The 16,080-nt window shown below is 44.8% G+C and overlaps 2 protein-coding genes across 2 annotated transcripts; both read right to left on the bottom strand.

The window, feature by feature from the left end:
* Positions 1 to 427: 427 nt before the first annotated feature.
* On the bottom strand, positions 428 to 4,275 carry LOC119299725 (transcription initiation factor TFIID subunit 8-like). Its single transcript, XM_037576884.1, has 2 exons — positions 2,663 to 4,275; positions 428 to 949 (listed from the first exon to the last, which is right to left on the bottom strand). The coding sequence occupies exon 1, from the start codon at positions 3,866 to 3,868 to the stop codon at positions 2,786 to 2,788; it is 1,083 nt and encodes a 360-aa protein (XP_037432781.1). The 5' UTR covers positions 3,869 to 4,275; the 3' UTR covers positions 428 to 949; positions 2,663 to 2,785.
* A 244-nt stretch (positions 4,276 to 4,519) lies between these two features.
* Positions 4,520 to 10,599, bottom strand: LOC119299724 (asparagine synthetase domain-containing protein 1-like). Its single transcript, XM_037576883.1, has 15 exons — positions 10,445 to 10,599; positions 10,219 to 10,333; positions 9,983 to 10,132; positions 9,378 to 9,577; positions 9,161 to 9,296; positions 8,590 to 8,964; positions 8,425 to 8,492; positions 8,129 to 8,243; positions 7,889 to 7,994; positions 7,237 to 7,330; positions 5,748 to 5,923; positions 5,534 to 5,633; positions 5,337 to 5,453; positions 5,176 to 5,232; positions 4,520 to 4,937 (listed from the first exon to the last, which is right to left on the bottom strand). The coding sequence occupies exons 1-15, from the start codon at positions 10,547 to 10,549 to the stop codon at positions 4,830 to 4,832; spliced, it is 2,022 nt and encodes a 673-aa protein (XP_037432780.1). The 5' UTR covers positions 10,550 to 10,599; the 3' UTR covers positions 4,520 to 4,829.
* Positions 10,600 to 16,080: the final 5,481 nt, after the last annotated feature.

The raw sequence follows: 16,080 nt of genomic DNA, 5'->3' as shown, positions 1-16,080 counted from the left end.
TCACAAAAAATTGCAAATAGGTAGAAAGCAAAGGAATGTTTGTTACCATAAAAATAAAAATGAATTGTTTGCCATCTTTGTGGATTTTACTATTCATGGTAGGAGCATTTGAGCTTGGGAAATAGAATGACACATTAAGAGTGAAATGTTGTCACGGGATCATATCATGTGGAGAACTGAACTAAGCTCGGAGTCTTTCGACAAAATAGATTCACATACCAGCTGACAGATACTGAATGGGCAACGAGCTGCCCATACAAGCAGCAAATCCCGCGTAGATTTAATTTCCTTCGGAAGAAAACCCATAAAGAACTGCTAATCAGCAGCAAATATCACAGAAATATCAAGTCCAGATTACCAGCACATACAAACCATCCAGATTACCAGCACATACATAAACCATCTACTAAAAGAGAGCAGATAGGAGTGACAGAGATGGAATCAACATATATGAATCAAGGGGTGCCCAGCTCGGATCAGATACAGAGTTGAATGAAACAGGCCAAAAGAATGATGTATAGTACAATGCCGTCACAGCCTCAGCAGGGGAGCACTAATCAACACGCTCCAATCACAGAAAGCAATACAACGAATGGGTGATCACCATTACACGGATGCAGCTGGATAAGCCAACCAAATCAACACGTAAATCCCTTCCTCTGTGTTGAGAGGAGCGTTGGTCAGAAAAATCAAGTCAGTTTTTGTACAAACATCTCCTCTCTGTCTTCCTAGCTACAAAGGAGGAGCATCATGCCTTTGGATGGTCTCCAAAATCAGCTCCCTACGAAAAAGGCTTGCTTCATTCCAGTGATATGTCGGAACGAGCAGGAACTACAAACCTAATAATCTCTGGGGATCCCAATGCTGATGCTGACAGGAGAGACTGGGTGGAGGTTACAAAGGTTCAAGCTTGCCAGTAGGCCGAAGGTTGCATCGTAGGATACCTGGCCTGCACAAATCACCAAACAAAGATGACATCATATTTCAGAATGGTTCTCAACTATTTTGCTTGTTATTTTTCAGTCACTTGCACACACAAGTGTTAAATACTGTGCCAGCTACTATAACTGCTTACTGAATTCTGAAAAGGATGCCAAAGCCAGCTCCCAGTTAATTTCTGTCCACTCCATAATTTTCAATAGGAAGTCGTAACTTTTTCATAGAGCCAAACCAAAGCAGAAATGTATGGCAATATATGATTATATATGCAAGGACATCCCACAAATTATACTGCTGAACTAACACTCGTGGGATAAAAAGGACATGCTAGCCTGACGAGTTATTAGTAAAAGCAGCATCAACACTCGAGCACAAACAGCTTACTCTGCTACATGCAGAACGTACAAGGCCTACAGGGGTGCCTAACTACCTAAGGATAGAACTGACCTATTGGTTTCTAGCGCCACCAAATCTTCTGATGCTACCAAAAAGTTATTGAAAGTTCTATTTTATTTTAGATTGTACTCCCTCTGTAAAGAAATATAAGAGCGTTTAGATAACTAAAGTAGTGACCTAAATGTTCTTATATTTCTTTATGGAGGGAGTATTAATTTGTAACATAATCTAGCATGCTACTAAAATTAAAAATTAAAAGGGCAGCCCAGTGCACGTAGCTCCCGCTTGCGCAGGGTGCGGGGAAGGGTCCGACCACTTTTTGTCTTTTGTATGCAGCCTTTCCCTGCATTTCTGCAAGAGACTGTTTCCAGGACTCAACCTGTGACCTGATGGTAACAAGGAACAGCTTCACCGCTGCGCCAAATGCTACAAAAATCAAACTCAAACAGAACACATGTAACAAGCAACATAAAGGAGAAATTCTGCTGTCAATAGTACCTCCCTCCCTCAATCTCTCCAGGATACTGTCATTTGAGTTGCATAACCATGAGTTTGATCCTTTAGGTAAGGAATCATACAGAGATAAGAAAAGTAGGAACTTAGTCACTAATCTTCATATAGGTATAGGCCAACTCTCTTCGTGTGTTTACTGTGCCATTGATAAAAGAACAAAGCATGCCTAGACAGGCGTTTAATGTGCGCATAATTGCACTCAAGACGCATGCCTAGTGCCTTTTCCCACTTAAACTCACACAACTTTCATGCAGTGTCGCTGATGCAGCCAACATAGAATGTTCTCTCTCTTAATAATCAAGTACTAGCACATTTCTAATTTCTAAGAAGTTGGTCAAAATACTACTGTACCTGTTTTGGTCTTAACCCACAACAGAGAGTAATCAGGATTATGCTTACTGTCATCAGAAACCCAACAACAGAGAGTAATCATGACTATGCTTACTACCATCGGAAACCCCCTAAACCCTGGCTATTGCTCAAAATTTCTTCTCATCGCTGACAAACATTAGGGCACAATAATCCAGGCGCCCTTAGTTTAAAAGCAGGCTGTGACGCATATCAACACATAAAACTCCCAATCTAAAGTTTCTACCATACGACATGTAGTGCAAAGTCTACATAAGATTATTTACTACAGTTGGGTATCCTTGTCTGACTTTCAGGTAACCACAACAGACGTGCGCTGCATTGCCTAGAACAAACTGGTGTGGGCTCAATCTCATTTGATTATGTTCAGTTTAAATGAAACTCCAAAGCAAGTAAGGAACTGATAGCCAGCAGCAATTATCACAAGTGAAACATTTCAACATACCTCAAGAGTCCACAAATTGGAGATCCACCGTCAAACTGAAATGATCATAGATCCCTTCTCCCACACTCCAGCTCGCCATAATGCAACTCCATTCTGGGCACTGCACTTCTTCCACCAACCATATTAAATCTGGGGCAGTTCCTGTGGGTTATCCATTGATGCCCTCAATATCATCCCAGCCCTCCGCTTCCGGTCATCCTTTTGTTCCTCCTTCAAAAACGACGGGTCCTCCCTCAGATCCATGGAATTTGAATTGAGGGCCACTGCCAGGGGCTTCTTGTTTACTCCAATCTTCAGGTGCACTGGTGCCCTCACCTTTGGAACAATGCTCTTTTGGTTCTGATTCTGGTCCCAACCTGTCCCAGAATCAAGCTCCATAGCATTTGCACCCTGAATTGCTGGTGCAAATGCATCAAGGACAGAAAGTTTCTTCCGCTCAGAAGGGATATCAACCTCTGACACCTCCTTGTCTCCATGCGGCAAAGCAGGCTCAAGAAAAGGATTTCTCTTGCTCCCAGCCGGTTGTATCTCCTTCCCTTTGGCTGCACTATCCTCAGAAACCGCTGGCCGAAACCCATCAGCGCCCGCAAGGGCCAATCGTTGCTGCAAACTGAGCAGCGACTTCTCGGCCTTCCTCCGCTGCCGCACCTGTTCGACCATGTCCACCCTGTCCTTGGCCGCCTGCTCACTCCACACCTCTGTCCTGACGTAGGTGTGTGGGTCCGGGAAGGCCGGTAGCCACTCAGGAACATGCCTCATCCCAGTCTCCCTCTCAGCCACAGCAAAGCTGGGCGTGGGCTGCGGAGCGCGGGGTATAGGGAACTTGGGCAATGGACGCGTGAATGGCACCTCGTCCTTGGAGTCGACGAACGCCATGAGGTCCTTGACGACGCCTGAGCCAACGAGGCAGCGGCCTGAGGTGCCGGCCCCGGCGAAGCCATCAAAGTCGGTGCCGATTTCCTCGAGGGACTGGATGATGTCGTACTCGTTGGCGAGCGCGCGGCCGGCGAGGTTGGCGTGGAAGGCCGCGGCCCTCCCGAGGTGCGTGAGGTAGCGGAGGAGGACGTCGACGAGCGCGTCCACGGCCGAGCGGTGCGTGCAGTCGAAGCCCGCGGCCTCGAGCGCCTGCGCCACCGCCGCCCGCGCCACCGCCCTCCCGAACTCGTCCCCGCTGCCGCTGCCGCTGGTGCCCGCGCGGTCACTCATACTGCTCCCTCTTGTCCTCCCGCCGCTCCCGACCGGTCATACCGTCGAGCACCTGGCGGGCGTGGCGGTCCCAGATCCGGAGCTAGGGTTAGATCTCTGCTCGGGCCACGCCGTCCGCGCCACCATCCAGGGCGAGCCGGGGCGAGCTAGACGCAGCCGCGCGCCGGAATTGCGCGCCCGACCGCCCGCCTCGAGCTCGCGCCCCCGGCGGGATTCGAATTCGGTCGGCGCGAGACGACGCGGTGGCTGGGGGCGGGGATTGGGCGGGAAATCGGGAGCGGGGTGGGTTTGGAAGCAGGAGACCGTTGGGGATTTAGGGTTTGGGGAGGGGAGCACGCGCGGGGGGTTTGGGTGGGGCTCTCTCTGATCCGAGCACGCGGGCGGGGAAGCGAGGGGAGGTGGAGACGAAGGCCTTGGGGAGAAGGGAAGAACGCGTCCGCTTGACTTTATAGAGGAGGGCGTGTGGAAATCCCGTGTGCGCGAGCCGGGTGCGCGGAGCTCGGCCGGGACACGTGGCGATGGACGGTTGGTTTCGCCTCGTGGACTCTTTCCAGCGTGGACGCCGTGTTCTCCACGACGGGGTTCTGTTGCTCGGGCCTCCGCAGAGGAAGGCGGCCCAACTGGCCCAGTTACAAGTGAAATATGCCAAAGGACAACACTAAAATAGTACAGACATTTGCCTCAAAAAAATAAAAATAGTACAGACATAAACTGGAAAATAAAAACTAGATTCCTCTGTTCTGTTATCCATGGTTGCAATGAATAAGACGGTATGAGAAAGAACAAAATTTTCATGGCTGAACAGCCAGTGATAAAGCATTGGCATGCTTCATGCCAACATGACTACAACCCATAACAGGATGAACTGAACAGAAGAACCGGACCGATCACCGGCATCTGTGCCGCTGGGAACATGTGGCAATGCAGCATCTGGCATGTCGATTTAGGTCTGTTTGCCCCGTCAGTGGTTACGCTTGTGGACCTCCACGCTGCCTGCCGATGCCAGGTTCGCGGCTCGGTTGCTGCCAAAGTTCTTGCGGTTTGATTCCCTTGCTATTCTTGAACCAAACTGCACAAAGCATCAGATGGATTGTAAGTGAGGACACATATTGTTGTCTACAACTCCCTACGGTCCATATTACTTGTCGCTCATCCGGATGTATCTAGAATTGAAATACGTCTAGATACATCCGTTTGAGCGACAAGTATTATGGATCGGAGGGAGTACAATCCAAATAGTGTAACTTATCAACACACAACACTACAACTATTCTACTGAAGGAAACAAATGGTTATAAATTATGTACCTGGATTGCTCGCTTTGGCAAAAAAGCAGCTTCTTGTAGACCCAGCAGCTTTGCAACCTGCAACAGTGTCACATTATTGAATCAGCAAAAGGGGATGGAGATCAGAACATAGTCTGTAACAACTTAAATATAGGTAGAGTTAAGAAAAACGGAATGCAAACCTCTCTCAGAATCTTCTTATCACCCTTCCCCACGGGCTCATCAAGTTTAGCGATATCCCATAGTGGGATTTCCAACAATGTTCTGATCACACTCTCATCAAGAAATGGAAAACGAGCCTGTCATGGGCACATGGGTACACATCAGCCACTAAAAGCCTATAGCCAAAGCTGAACTAAAAAAGCATGACGAAGATTACCTCCTTGCCATGGTCAGAAATGCACCTATCATCTCTTCCCATGTTTCTTTTCCAAATTCTTTGCACATCTAGTCTCATTTCCTCGTCCAGTGAAACCCATCTAAATAGGGGTACAAAAAATGAATTTAATTTGTTTTTGCAATATCTGCAAAAATATCTCAAACGACAGTCACATTATTTAGCAATGCAGTGCACTAAATCAATGCATACATACCCTCCAACTCTATATTTAGTACGATGTCTACCATAACCAGCACACTGCTCATCAGCTCCAGAACCGACTAAAAGGACTCTAGATGTTGACTTGTGTTTGTAGCGATCACCATCTTGCCCATTCACCCAACCATCCCCGCTAGCAGCTAACCATAGGGCTACACCAATGTTCAAATCCTGTGCAAAAGATCCAGCATTTTAACTCAAATAAATCTAACAGGAGCAAAAGAGCATAGTAAAGATTTACCAACAGTCCATCATATTTTCAAATTAAACAGATATGTGTGAATGAATAGAGCTGCAGTGCTAAATATTATCTTCTATTGTCCAGTACGTGGTGCACACACATGAAGACGATTGTGTCATATGACGGAACTATGGTGAACTGTGGTCTCAAGGATGCCAAAGGGTGTTCAGATTTCTACTCCCATCAGTCCACCACTGATCTTACTGCAGCCTCTTACACATAATCTCCCACAGAACCACTAGGAAGACACAACCACCATAACAAACGCACATAATAACCAGGTATTTTTATAAGTAAATAAAAACTTGGTTAGAAGGGATGGGGAATTCAGGGGGTCGGGAGTTGATGGGCATGCGGATGTAAGTGAGATGAGTACTGGAAGTTTAACGGTCCAAATGTGCATCGTTGCTCAAAGAATGTTTAATAAATCTTAGTGTTTCATCATAAATTGGGATGTCTTAAAACTACAAATCAAATTCCTCAAGAGTTTCTCGTCTATTGCAAAACAGGGTACCAGGACTAAAAGCAAACACCCATTTCAAATCCTACCTTAAACTTCCTCCTCTAAACTCCATCTCCCAATTACTCCCTCCGGTCCTTTTTACCTTGCGCATAACACAAAGCCCGGATACCAAGGAGAGGCAGCCATGCAAAAAACTGGACAATTTTACCCCCACAACAGTGTGATCTGTGTATACGGATACCCTGCTGAAAAATAACTGCAGACGCTTTGATTGGCTGTCCTCCTTTGACTCCTCATAGCGCAGGCCCCTGCATGCATGCTCTGCATGCCAATTGGTTACTGACAGGTGCTAATTAAGGGATGGGATGGAAAGGGCAGTGGCATGGATGGAAAGACTAGCTGCGGTGGCTTAGTACGCAGACTATTAAGGGAAAAATTGAAAAAATTTATACGCAGACTATTGAGGACCGGAGGGAGTATTAACAAACAGGTATAGTCAATTAGACCAGACTAAACTCTTATCTTTTATTATATACCAAATGTGATCCCAAAAGAAAAGATGGTCTCGAGTCTTGACGTTTGGTATTGTCATATGCAAAGAAAAAAAAGATGCATGATTCGAAGTTTACAGCACCATTCCAAAATCCAAATCCAAGATGAATTAAATCAAGTGACACTGCATGGATGACTCGATCGTTCATATGTTTGTTTGGCCTTCAGCCTTGTAAACCAAGGAAACTAACCTAATGAAGCATTAGTAGGATATAAGAAGATACACACCATATATGTATTTGAAGGGTATATCAGTGACATCACGTGTTCACTTTCCTCTTTCAAGTTGGCCAAATTACTGTCAATCTCAACAAGACGCCATCTGCAAATAAGACAGTGAAATGAATATCATAGTGAACACTTCATTTAGTATTAGTCTGACACTCTGATACAAATTTCTTTTTACATGGCCAGACCAATGCATGAGCATAATATGCTAGCATGGTAAAATAAAAATGCAGGACAAAAAAAGTTAATCGATAAGTGAACGATGCATCACAAGGATACAGTATCAATCACTCCAATTAAAGCAACAGAACATTTACAGTGAATGATGGGCATGAACGAGGAACTAAGAAAGCACAACTGTAAAATAATGCAAGACGCAGATGACAGATTATGCACATTAGAGCATATTGATCATCTGATGGATAGAAGGCTTGCAAAGTAAACAACATAAGGTTCATCATGTATGAGGAATTCATTAGGCTATAGCACAAGTGCCAGAATTTTAGTCCAGAATTCATTTTGCACAGAAACATGATGAAAGTACTGTCTGTCTTTTGATATGTGCAAACCAGCAACAATACAAAATCATCTATGTTCAGCACCAGATACAAGCCATCAAGGCAAAGAATATGGAAAGTTCACGTCAAATCACCTCCGCAGAGGGGAGATTCTCTGAAGCTCCTTCAGTCCTGCCAGTGAAGAAACTCTATCTGGAGCTAGCTGCCCATCAAAACTGACATTCAGCAAATCAATTGTCCCTGCGCAAAATCTTAGTTAGCTTTCCTCAAAAACCAAAGTTTGTGGTGTACTATGTAGCAGCTAACTTCCATGCTATTATGTTAAAAAGAAGATAGTGATGAATAAAATGTAGTAGGAACACACTTGAACATACATTTGGAATCAAGGCACTGGTCTAATAATGCTGCAAGTATCATGGAGTCCAGGCCACCAGAGAAAAGGATTGCTATCGGGGCCAACTCCGCTTCCTCGAGTTTATTCAGATCACCCTGTCCACAACAAGGACTCTGTAAAGTTGGCCTGATAGACTAGTAACAGAAAATGCAACATGAAAAAGGTAGCAGCATTTTCCTTCCAAGAAAGAAGATAGAACCATTTCAATGAAGGTCTCAAAACACTGGTGGAGTTGTAAAAAAAGAAGGCAATATTACGAATATGTTGGTTACTCACCTGATACAGTATGTTCACATTGGTTCGCAGCATTACAGATTCACTTAGTGCAATTAATACTCTATGTGCTGAAACATGATAGAAAAGTCTCACCATTAGTAACTTCGTAAAGTTAAAATATCTCGGGTAATTTTTAGCAAACATCTGATGCACCTGACTGTATACCTGGAGATAAGCAAATATCTGATGGGAGATCTCTTTTCTCAAACCCATTACTTGTACTGTCTTCAGCTTCTCTAGAGTTTCTGAAACACGACGACAAGTGATGGTTCCCTTTGTCAACCGAACCCATAGCCGAAATCAACCCATCCACAGTAGGAACTGTCGATTTTCTCTCCCATCGTATTAAAGTATGCAACGAAGAATCCGTCCAATCATGTTTTCTAACTACACATCCTTCCTTCGTACATGCGGCATTATTATCAAGGTCTTTCAGGTGAATGCTGTATATCCCACAAGGAAGCTCTTCCCAGTAGCAAACTTTGGTGTGGTCAGAAAAATCAGGGTCTGCTCCTGCCTCCAAACCACTTACTTCTGTTGCTGCAAGAGTGAAGAAGAGTATATATGAGAATGGACATGCACAATTAGATATGAGTTACAACATTGAAAGCATGTACAAATTCAGAAACATCACAGTTTATTTTCAGTTCAGGAATGTTTTCACCTTTTGAAAAAGATGATGAACAAACCATTGATAAGATACTAAGATAGATACATCAACTCACGCTTATCTTACCAGAGTTATTCCTTGAAAACGAAGGGGGTGATACTGATGATAATATAAAGCGTGAATCATCAGGAGTGGGCCAATGTACCAACAGGCTTCTTCTCCCAAATGCATCCCGGCCAAACCACAATGTTTTTGAGTCTGTCTGGAAGTTCAATGCGACATTGATGTTAGGAAACAGAGTCTACAATGAAATGAAAACAAGCCAAACATCACAATTACCTGCCTGCCAATATATCAAAGCCCATGGCCCTTTAATAGTGGAGAGGATCCGTGGAACTGATTTCCCTACGCTCTCACGGCAAGGGTATGCTTCATCTCTATCAGCAACATGTAGGTCACAGCAACAGCAAGATTCCAGTGAAGACAAGAGCGATTGTGTATCATTCTGATCATTGGCAATGTTAATTCCTCCATATATCTCACCTTATAATGAAAATAATAAGAGCAGTGTGAATTTTCATGTAACGTAATAACTCAGGTCCTTAGATACTTGGATTAAAGGAAAGCAACAATAATATGCCATTGATACATCGATGTGTGATTTTAACTGAACCATCAGAAGCATTTCCTGTGTACTGAAGTCAGATATATGTGAATCATGCAAAAGGGATTACGGTTGCTGTTGAATGTAAATCTGATCAACAAACCATTTAAGAAACATAATCAACTAAATATGTAACTGAATATGGTGGAACTTGTTATAAGCACTACCAAAAATGTGTATGTCCCAGTATACAACAGCATATATGAAACATATCAGAAGACATCGATTTGTAAGGAAAAGAAAAAGGAAAACAATACTGTCTTTTTAGTTTATAAAAGCATTACCATTATACACTAGAACACTTCCTGATTGCGCCACCAGTGGCTGCGAAACCGGCTCAGCTCCCCTGAGCTGCAGTGTCGCGCCAATGAAGCACAACTCCGTGGCACCAACACCACCACCAACCTTATCTCCACCGTCACAATCTACGCCATCTGCAACACACAACAGTCGTCATAAGAGATGGTCAAAGCGACCAAAACTCCAAAGCATTACAAAACATCAGTGAGGGAACCACCACCTGTAGCACCTACGATGGTGCCGTCCGCGCAAAGGTGGAACCTATGGCATCCAAGGCTGTCCGGGCCTCGCCGCCGCAGGGCCTCCTTGAGCTCACCCACGGACACGCCCTTCCCCTGCACTCACATGTACAGCTTGGCTCGATTAGGGTTTAGGGTCTGGGAAACCACAACGGGGAGGGATTTAACTCTGCTTTGGTAGGTTTTAACGGATACTAGTGACAGTACCTCGTCGGAGAACGGTGTTCCGGATGCAGCGGCTTCGGCGGCGGCGGCGGTGGAGGGGGCGACGACTAGGCAGTCGCCGGATAGGACGAGGGCTATGCCGCACATCGCTGACTTCGGGACCCGCTTGCCAGTGGGGCGCAATCGCACGCTCCGGCGCCGTGCATAACCATTTTTTCTCTTTTTTTAGGGTACCTCTTTTTTTCTTTTTGATTGAGAGAAGACGGCGACGTGCATAACCGGTTTCGCAGCACGAGGCCTTGGGTTTGGTTGAGGGCTTGGGCCCAACAAAGTGTGTGTTCGGTTTCTTTTTTACTCACCAAGCATAAGGAATATTTTGGAAAGATGAAATAAAAGTTGAAGTTATCGGTTATTCGGAATATCACATTGATGTTACGATCAAAGACCTCGCCGAAACACAGTTCAGGGCCACCTTTGTCTATGGAGAGGCCTAGGTGAATGAGCGTTACAAGACTTGAAACATGCTTCGTGGCATAGTGGGGGTCAGCAACCTACCATGGGTGGCCATTGGCGACTTTAACGAAGTCCTCCACGCGCATGAGCACGATGGAGTCGGTCAGAGAAGTCAAGCTCAGATGGATGCATTCCGGGACACACTTGACACATGTGGTCTGTCAGATATTGGCTAGTCAGGCTCCAACTGGACGTTCGAAAAGAAAGTAGCCGGAGGCACATACACCAGAGTGAGACTAGATAGAGGGGTCGCTACTTCAGAATGGCTCTTGGCCTTCCCCACAGCCGAAGTAGAACACAAGCAGGCGGCTACATCAAATCACGTACCGATTTTGCTCCGGTTGCAAGACGTGCATGCATGCAGGAGGGCCCCGCGGATATTTAGATATGAGCAATGCTGGGAGCGAGACCCCACGCTCAATAATGCAGTGAGTGCTAGTTGGGCTAGAAGCCAAGGAGACACAGTGGAAGCACTGAATACAAAACTGCAGAACCTCTCTGGCGATCTGGGAGATTGGGAACGCAGCCACTTTGGGAACATCCGCCAGGAGATCAACTTTTTAAAAAAGCAGCTGCAAGTTTTGCGCGAGATCCAAGGGCGATCTGGGCCATCGCATGCAGAGGTTAAAGTGATGGATAGACTGGTAGAGTTATACCACCGCGAGGAGATATTATGGCATAAGAGAGCTAGACTGGACTGGCTAGTACACGGAGACAAGAACACTTACTTTTTTCATTTACGAGCCAGCCGGAAGAGACGTAAAAACCAGATTAAAGCTCTGTTACGCCCAGATGGAGAGATGACAGAAGATACCATCCAGATGGAAGCCCTGACAAACACTTTTTATAAAGATCTCCATACGTCTGAAGGGGTCCAAAACATGCAGCAGGTGCTCGATACAGTTCCATGCAAGGTCACTCCGGAGATGAACGACATGTTAAATGCACCATACACACAGGCAGAGGTCAAAACGGCACTGTTCCAAATGTTCCCGACAAAAGCACCTGGCCCGGATGGTTTTCCAGCGCATTTCTTCCAGCGGCACTGGGAGGTATGTGGCGATGAAGTGACACAAGTGGTCCTTAAAATAGTGGAGGGGAAGGAGTCGGCTGAATGCATCAATGAGACCATATTGGTTCTGATTCCGAAGGTAAAGAATCCAACTATGCTGACCCAATTCCGCCCTATTAGCTTATGCAATGTTTTATATAAAATTGCTTCGAAGGTAATATCTAACCGCCTGAAGGTAGTGTTACCTGATATAATATCAGAAGAGCAGTCTGCTTTTGTGCCAGGGAGATTAATAACGGATAATATCATCACGGCTTATGAGTGTTTGCATTTCATGAAGAGGAATAAGGCGAAGAAACATCAATCATGTGCTCTGAAGCTAGACATGATGAAGGCCTATGACAGGGTTGAATGGTCCTACCTGCAAGCTATAATGCTCAAGCTAGGCTTTACGGACAGATGGGTACAAATAGTCATGAGTCTTGTCTCTTCGGTGAAATTTTCAGTAATGTTCAATGGCAAGAGACTGGAGGAATTCAACCCTACCAGAGGTATAAGACAAGGGGACCCGATCTCTCCATACTTGTTTTTGTTGGCAGCAGAGGGCCTTTCATGCCTCCTAAAATCTAGAAGTGAGTCATCCAATTTGCAAGGTTTACAAGTGGCACCCTCGACGCCTTCGGTGAACCATCTTTTATTTGCTGATGACAGCCTGCTGTTTTTCAAGGCAAATGGTATGGGAGCAACCGAGGTGAACCTCGTCTTGGACATCTATTGTCAAGCTACAGGTCAGAGGATAAATTACTCCAAATCATCTATTTTTTCAGTAAGGGAGTTCCCGATGGGACAAGACAGGAGATCAAAACGTTGCTACACGTTCCAAATGAGACTCTCAATGAAAAATACTTGGGTATGCCATCTGATATTGGTTCTTCAAAGAACGGGTCGTTCAAATATTTTGAAGGATCGATTATGGAGTAAAATTCAGGGTTGGATTGAAAATACCATGTCAGCGGCCAGTAAGGAGGTGTTGGTGAAAGCGGTTGCCCAGGTTGTTCCTGTATATTCTATGTCATGCTTTAAGCTTCCGAGGGGCCTTTGTGAACACCTCAACATGCTTATCAGGAAGTTTTGGTGGGGTTCCAAACAGGGACAACGGAAACCACATTGGGTGTCTTGGAAAACAATGACGCAACCAAAGAGCATGGGGGGTCTCGGCTTTAAAGACTTTGAGCTTTTTAACATGGCTATGCTTGCTAGGCAAGCCTAGCGACTACTACAAAACCCGGAATCGCTTAGTGCCAGAATTCTAAAGTGCATCTACTACCCAGACACAACAATACTTGAAGCGGTCCTAGGAAACCACCCGAGTCAAATTTGGAGGGCAATGATAGAAGGAAGAGATACGCTCAAACTGGGTTTGATTAAGAGGATTGGCAATGGAGGTGACACGAGGATCTGGGAAGATCAATGGCTGCCACGGGGCGAGATGATGCGCCCCTATGGATGTATATCACAGAATCCGCCCACCCTTGTTTCGGAGTTGATTGACTCAACGTCAGCCAAGTGGAACACACAAAAAGTTAATGAGTTCTTCATGCCTATGGATGTGAAGATCATACTACAAATCCCCATATGCACAAGAAACATCCCCGATTTCTGGAGCTGGTTTTTCGACAAGAAAGGAAACTTTACATTCCGTTCAGCATATAACATGCGCGTGGCAATCCGGCAGAGAAGGGAAGCCTGGCTCGAGGGGTTTGCCGGCCCGTCTAACTCGGCCAAAGAGGAGAAGGAGTGGAAGTTGCTGTGGAAGACGGCGGTCCCCGGAAAAGTCAGAATGTTCCTTTGGCGTTTATCACAGCACTCAATACCCACAAATGATGTAAGAGCACACAGGTACATGTCGGACTCCAGTGCATGCGGAATATGCGGGGCGCCAGATTCATGGAAGCACTCTCTAGTCGATTGCACCATGTCAAGGTGTACGTGGGCACTAGTTGATGAAGAACTCGGACAGCAAATAGCAGCCACCTCTGAACCCAATGTGAAACAATGGTTATTCACACACATGCAGTCATTATCTCATCCGCTGTTCGTAAAACTTGCGGTCACGCTATGGGCAATCTGGGCGGCTAGGAGAAAGGCCATCCATGAGGGTATTTTCCAAAGCCCCCATGCTATACACTCTTTTTTGGTCCGATTTATTCAGGAGCTGGAGATGATTCGGGAAGAAGGAGGAAGAGAGGTTCGGGCCAACCCAGCAGCTCGCACTACTACAGCAAGAAGGCCAAAAGCTCCACCACATGGCCACTGCAAGATACACGTCGATGCCGGGGTGCGACCGGGTCAAAGAGGAGTGGCAGTAGCAGTCTGCCGGGATAGCGACGAGAACTACTTGGGGAGCTCAGCCCTGTCAATTCACGGTCTCCACGACCCTGCTACTTTGGAGGTCATCGCATGTAGAGAGGCTCTCGCTCTTGCTTCGGACCTGAACGTCCATCAATTTGCCATTTCCTCTGATTCTAAACAAGCCATCGGCGACATCAATGGGGGAGCTATGGGAGACTACGGGGCCATTATCAAGGAGATAAAGCTTCAAGCTTCAACTTTTACTTGTTCTTTCATTTACGAAAGTGGTGCTATCAATTTTGAAGCACATAGTTTAGCCAAATATGTACTTAATCTCGGTCAGGGGCGCCATGTGTGGTTTGGCCAACCCCATGATCCGAACCGTATCCCACTCCATGTGGCTTTTGATGAATAAAGTTTGGCTAAACCCTAAAAAAAAACCAAGCATAAGGACATCTCCAAGGTTGCGAAATCACTAATTAAGGAGTACTAGTAGAGTGCCCGTGCGTTGCCACGGGCTCTTGAAATAGTTTACAAGAATTACATGTTAAATTTCACACGTACAAACAAATATAACCCAAACACAATTATTGAATAATTGAAGTCCATTTTTGCAATATAAATTGATAACAAAAAGAAAGATTAACGACTTGTCCATGTAACAAACTGAGCGATGTTCGACCATAACATCTATTACAAAATTATCAATATCTAGATGATGTGCTTAAAAAATTCTTTCACAATATCAGAAAAGTTGTCTTTAGCTTCATTCGCACGATGTTTTAGTAAGTATAATAAAAATTGTTTCCTCAACTCATACCCATCCTGCACAAACAATATATGTAGTTAGTATAAAAATTTTACGCTGAAGGTCCTAAAACATGTAACGGACAATACTCACCCCGCAAACCGGCTTGACCAATTCTTTACCGTTCCACCGGAGCATAAAATGAAAAACGAAATAGCCAGACACATTCCTGCAATTTTTTAAATTAATAATATAAAGAATATAGTGATAACAAAAATAAATGTTTTTATTATGAATTCATTACCCGTCTATTCTCATTGAAATACCAAACGAAAATAAATGTTGTCATTTAGATATATCGGAATTCCAACCAGGCCGCTTTATTTCATGTGCTTCTTTGAAATCCCTTGCAAAACTTCTAAATTTCAGTGCATGCCTTCCTCTAACGATTGTGATGTTTGAATAGGCTCCATAATATATAGACGACGTGCCTCTTTGTCGATGACGTATAAGATGTATCGGCCGATAGATGCATAGGGAAGATAAATCTACAAGTGGAGCTGTTAGAAACAATAATAAACCATGATCCCCCGCAAAAAAAACAATAAACGATGATAACAATAGACAAAATACTTTACTTATTATGTTACACGATGAGATGTCGTTGTCTATCCCAGGCCAACTATCAAATAATGGTGCCAACGTCTGGATAGTTTTCTTCTCGCAAAACTTCTGACCTCGTGTTGACTGTAGCATCATGGACTAAGTAAAAAAAGAAATATTCTTTCAACATGTTGATACTAATGCTACATGGAATGAAGAGTTGCGATAACTTACACAAAATCTTAGATCCATATAGTGTATAGGAGGGTCTTTGAACAATACTCCCTCGTCATATGCCAGTATACACACGACGGTGTTGAAGCAATCATTGTCTATAGGCTGCTCCATGTTAAGTATGCACTGAAGTTTCTTAAGACTTAAGCCCATTGGATGGGGTGTCGAGCTCCGGACCCATTACTTCCTAAAAATTGGATGGTAAGAAGAATAATA

The sequence above is a fragment of the Triticum dicoccoides genome, chromosome 5A (genome assembly GCF_002162155.2).
Source record: "Triticum dicoccoides isolate Atlit2015 ecotype Zavitan chromosome 5A, WEW_v2.0, whole genome shotgun sequence".
Taxonomy (NCBI): Eukaryota; Viridiplantae; Streptophyta; class Magnoliopsida; order Poales; family Poaceae; genus Triticum; species Triticum dicoccoides.
The sequence above is the reverse complement of the archived record's forward strand: the minus strand, read 5'-3'. Positions and strand labels throughout refer to the sequence as shown.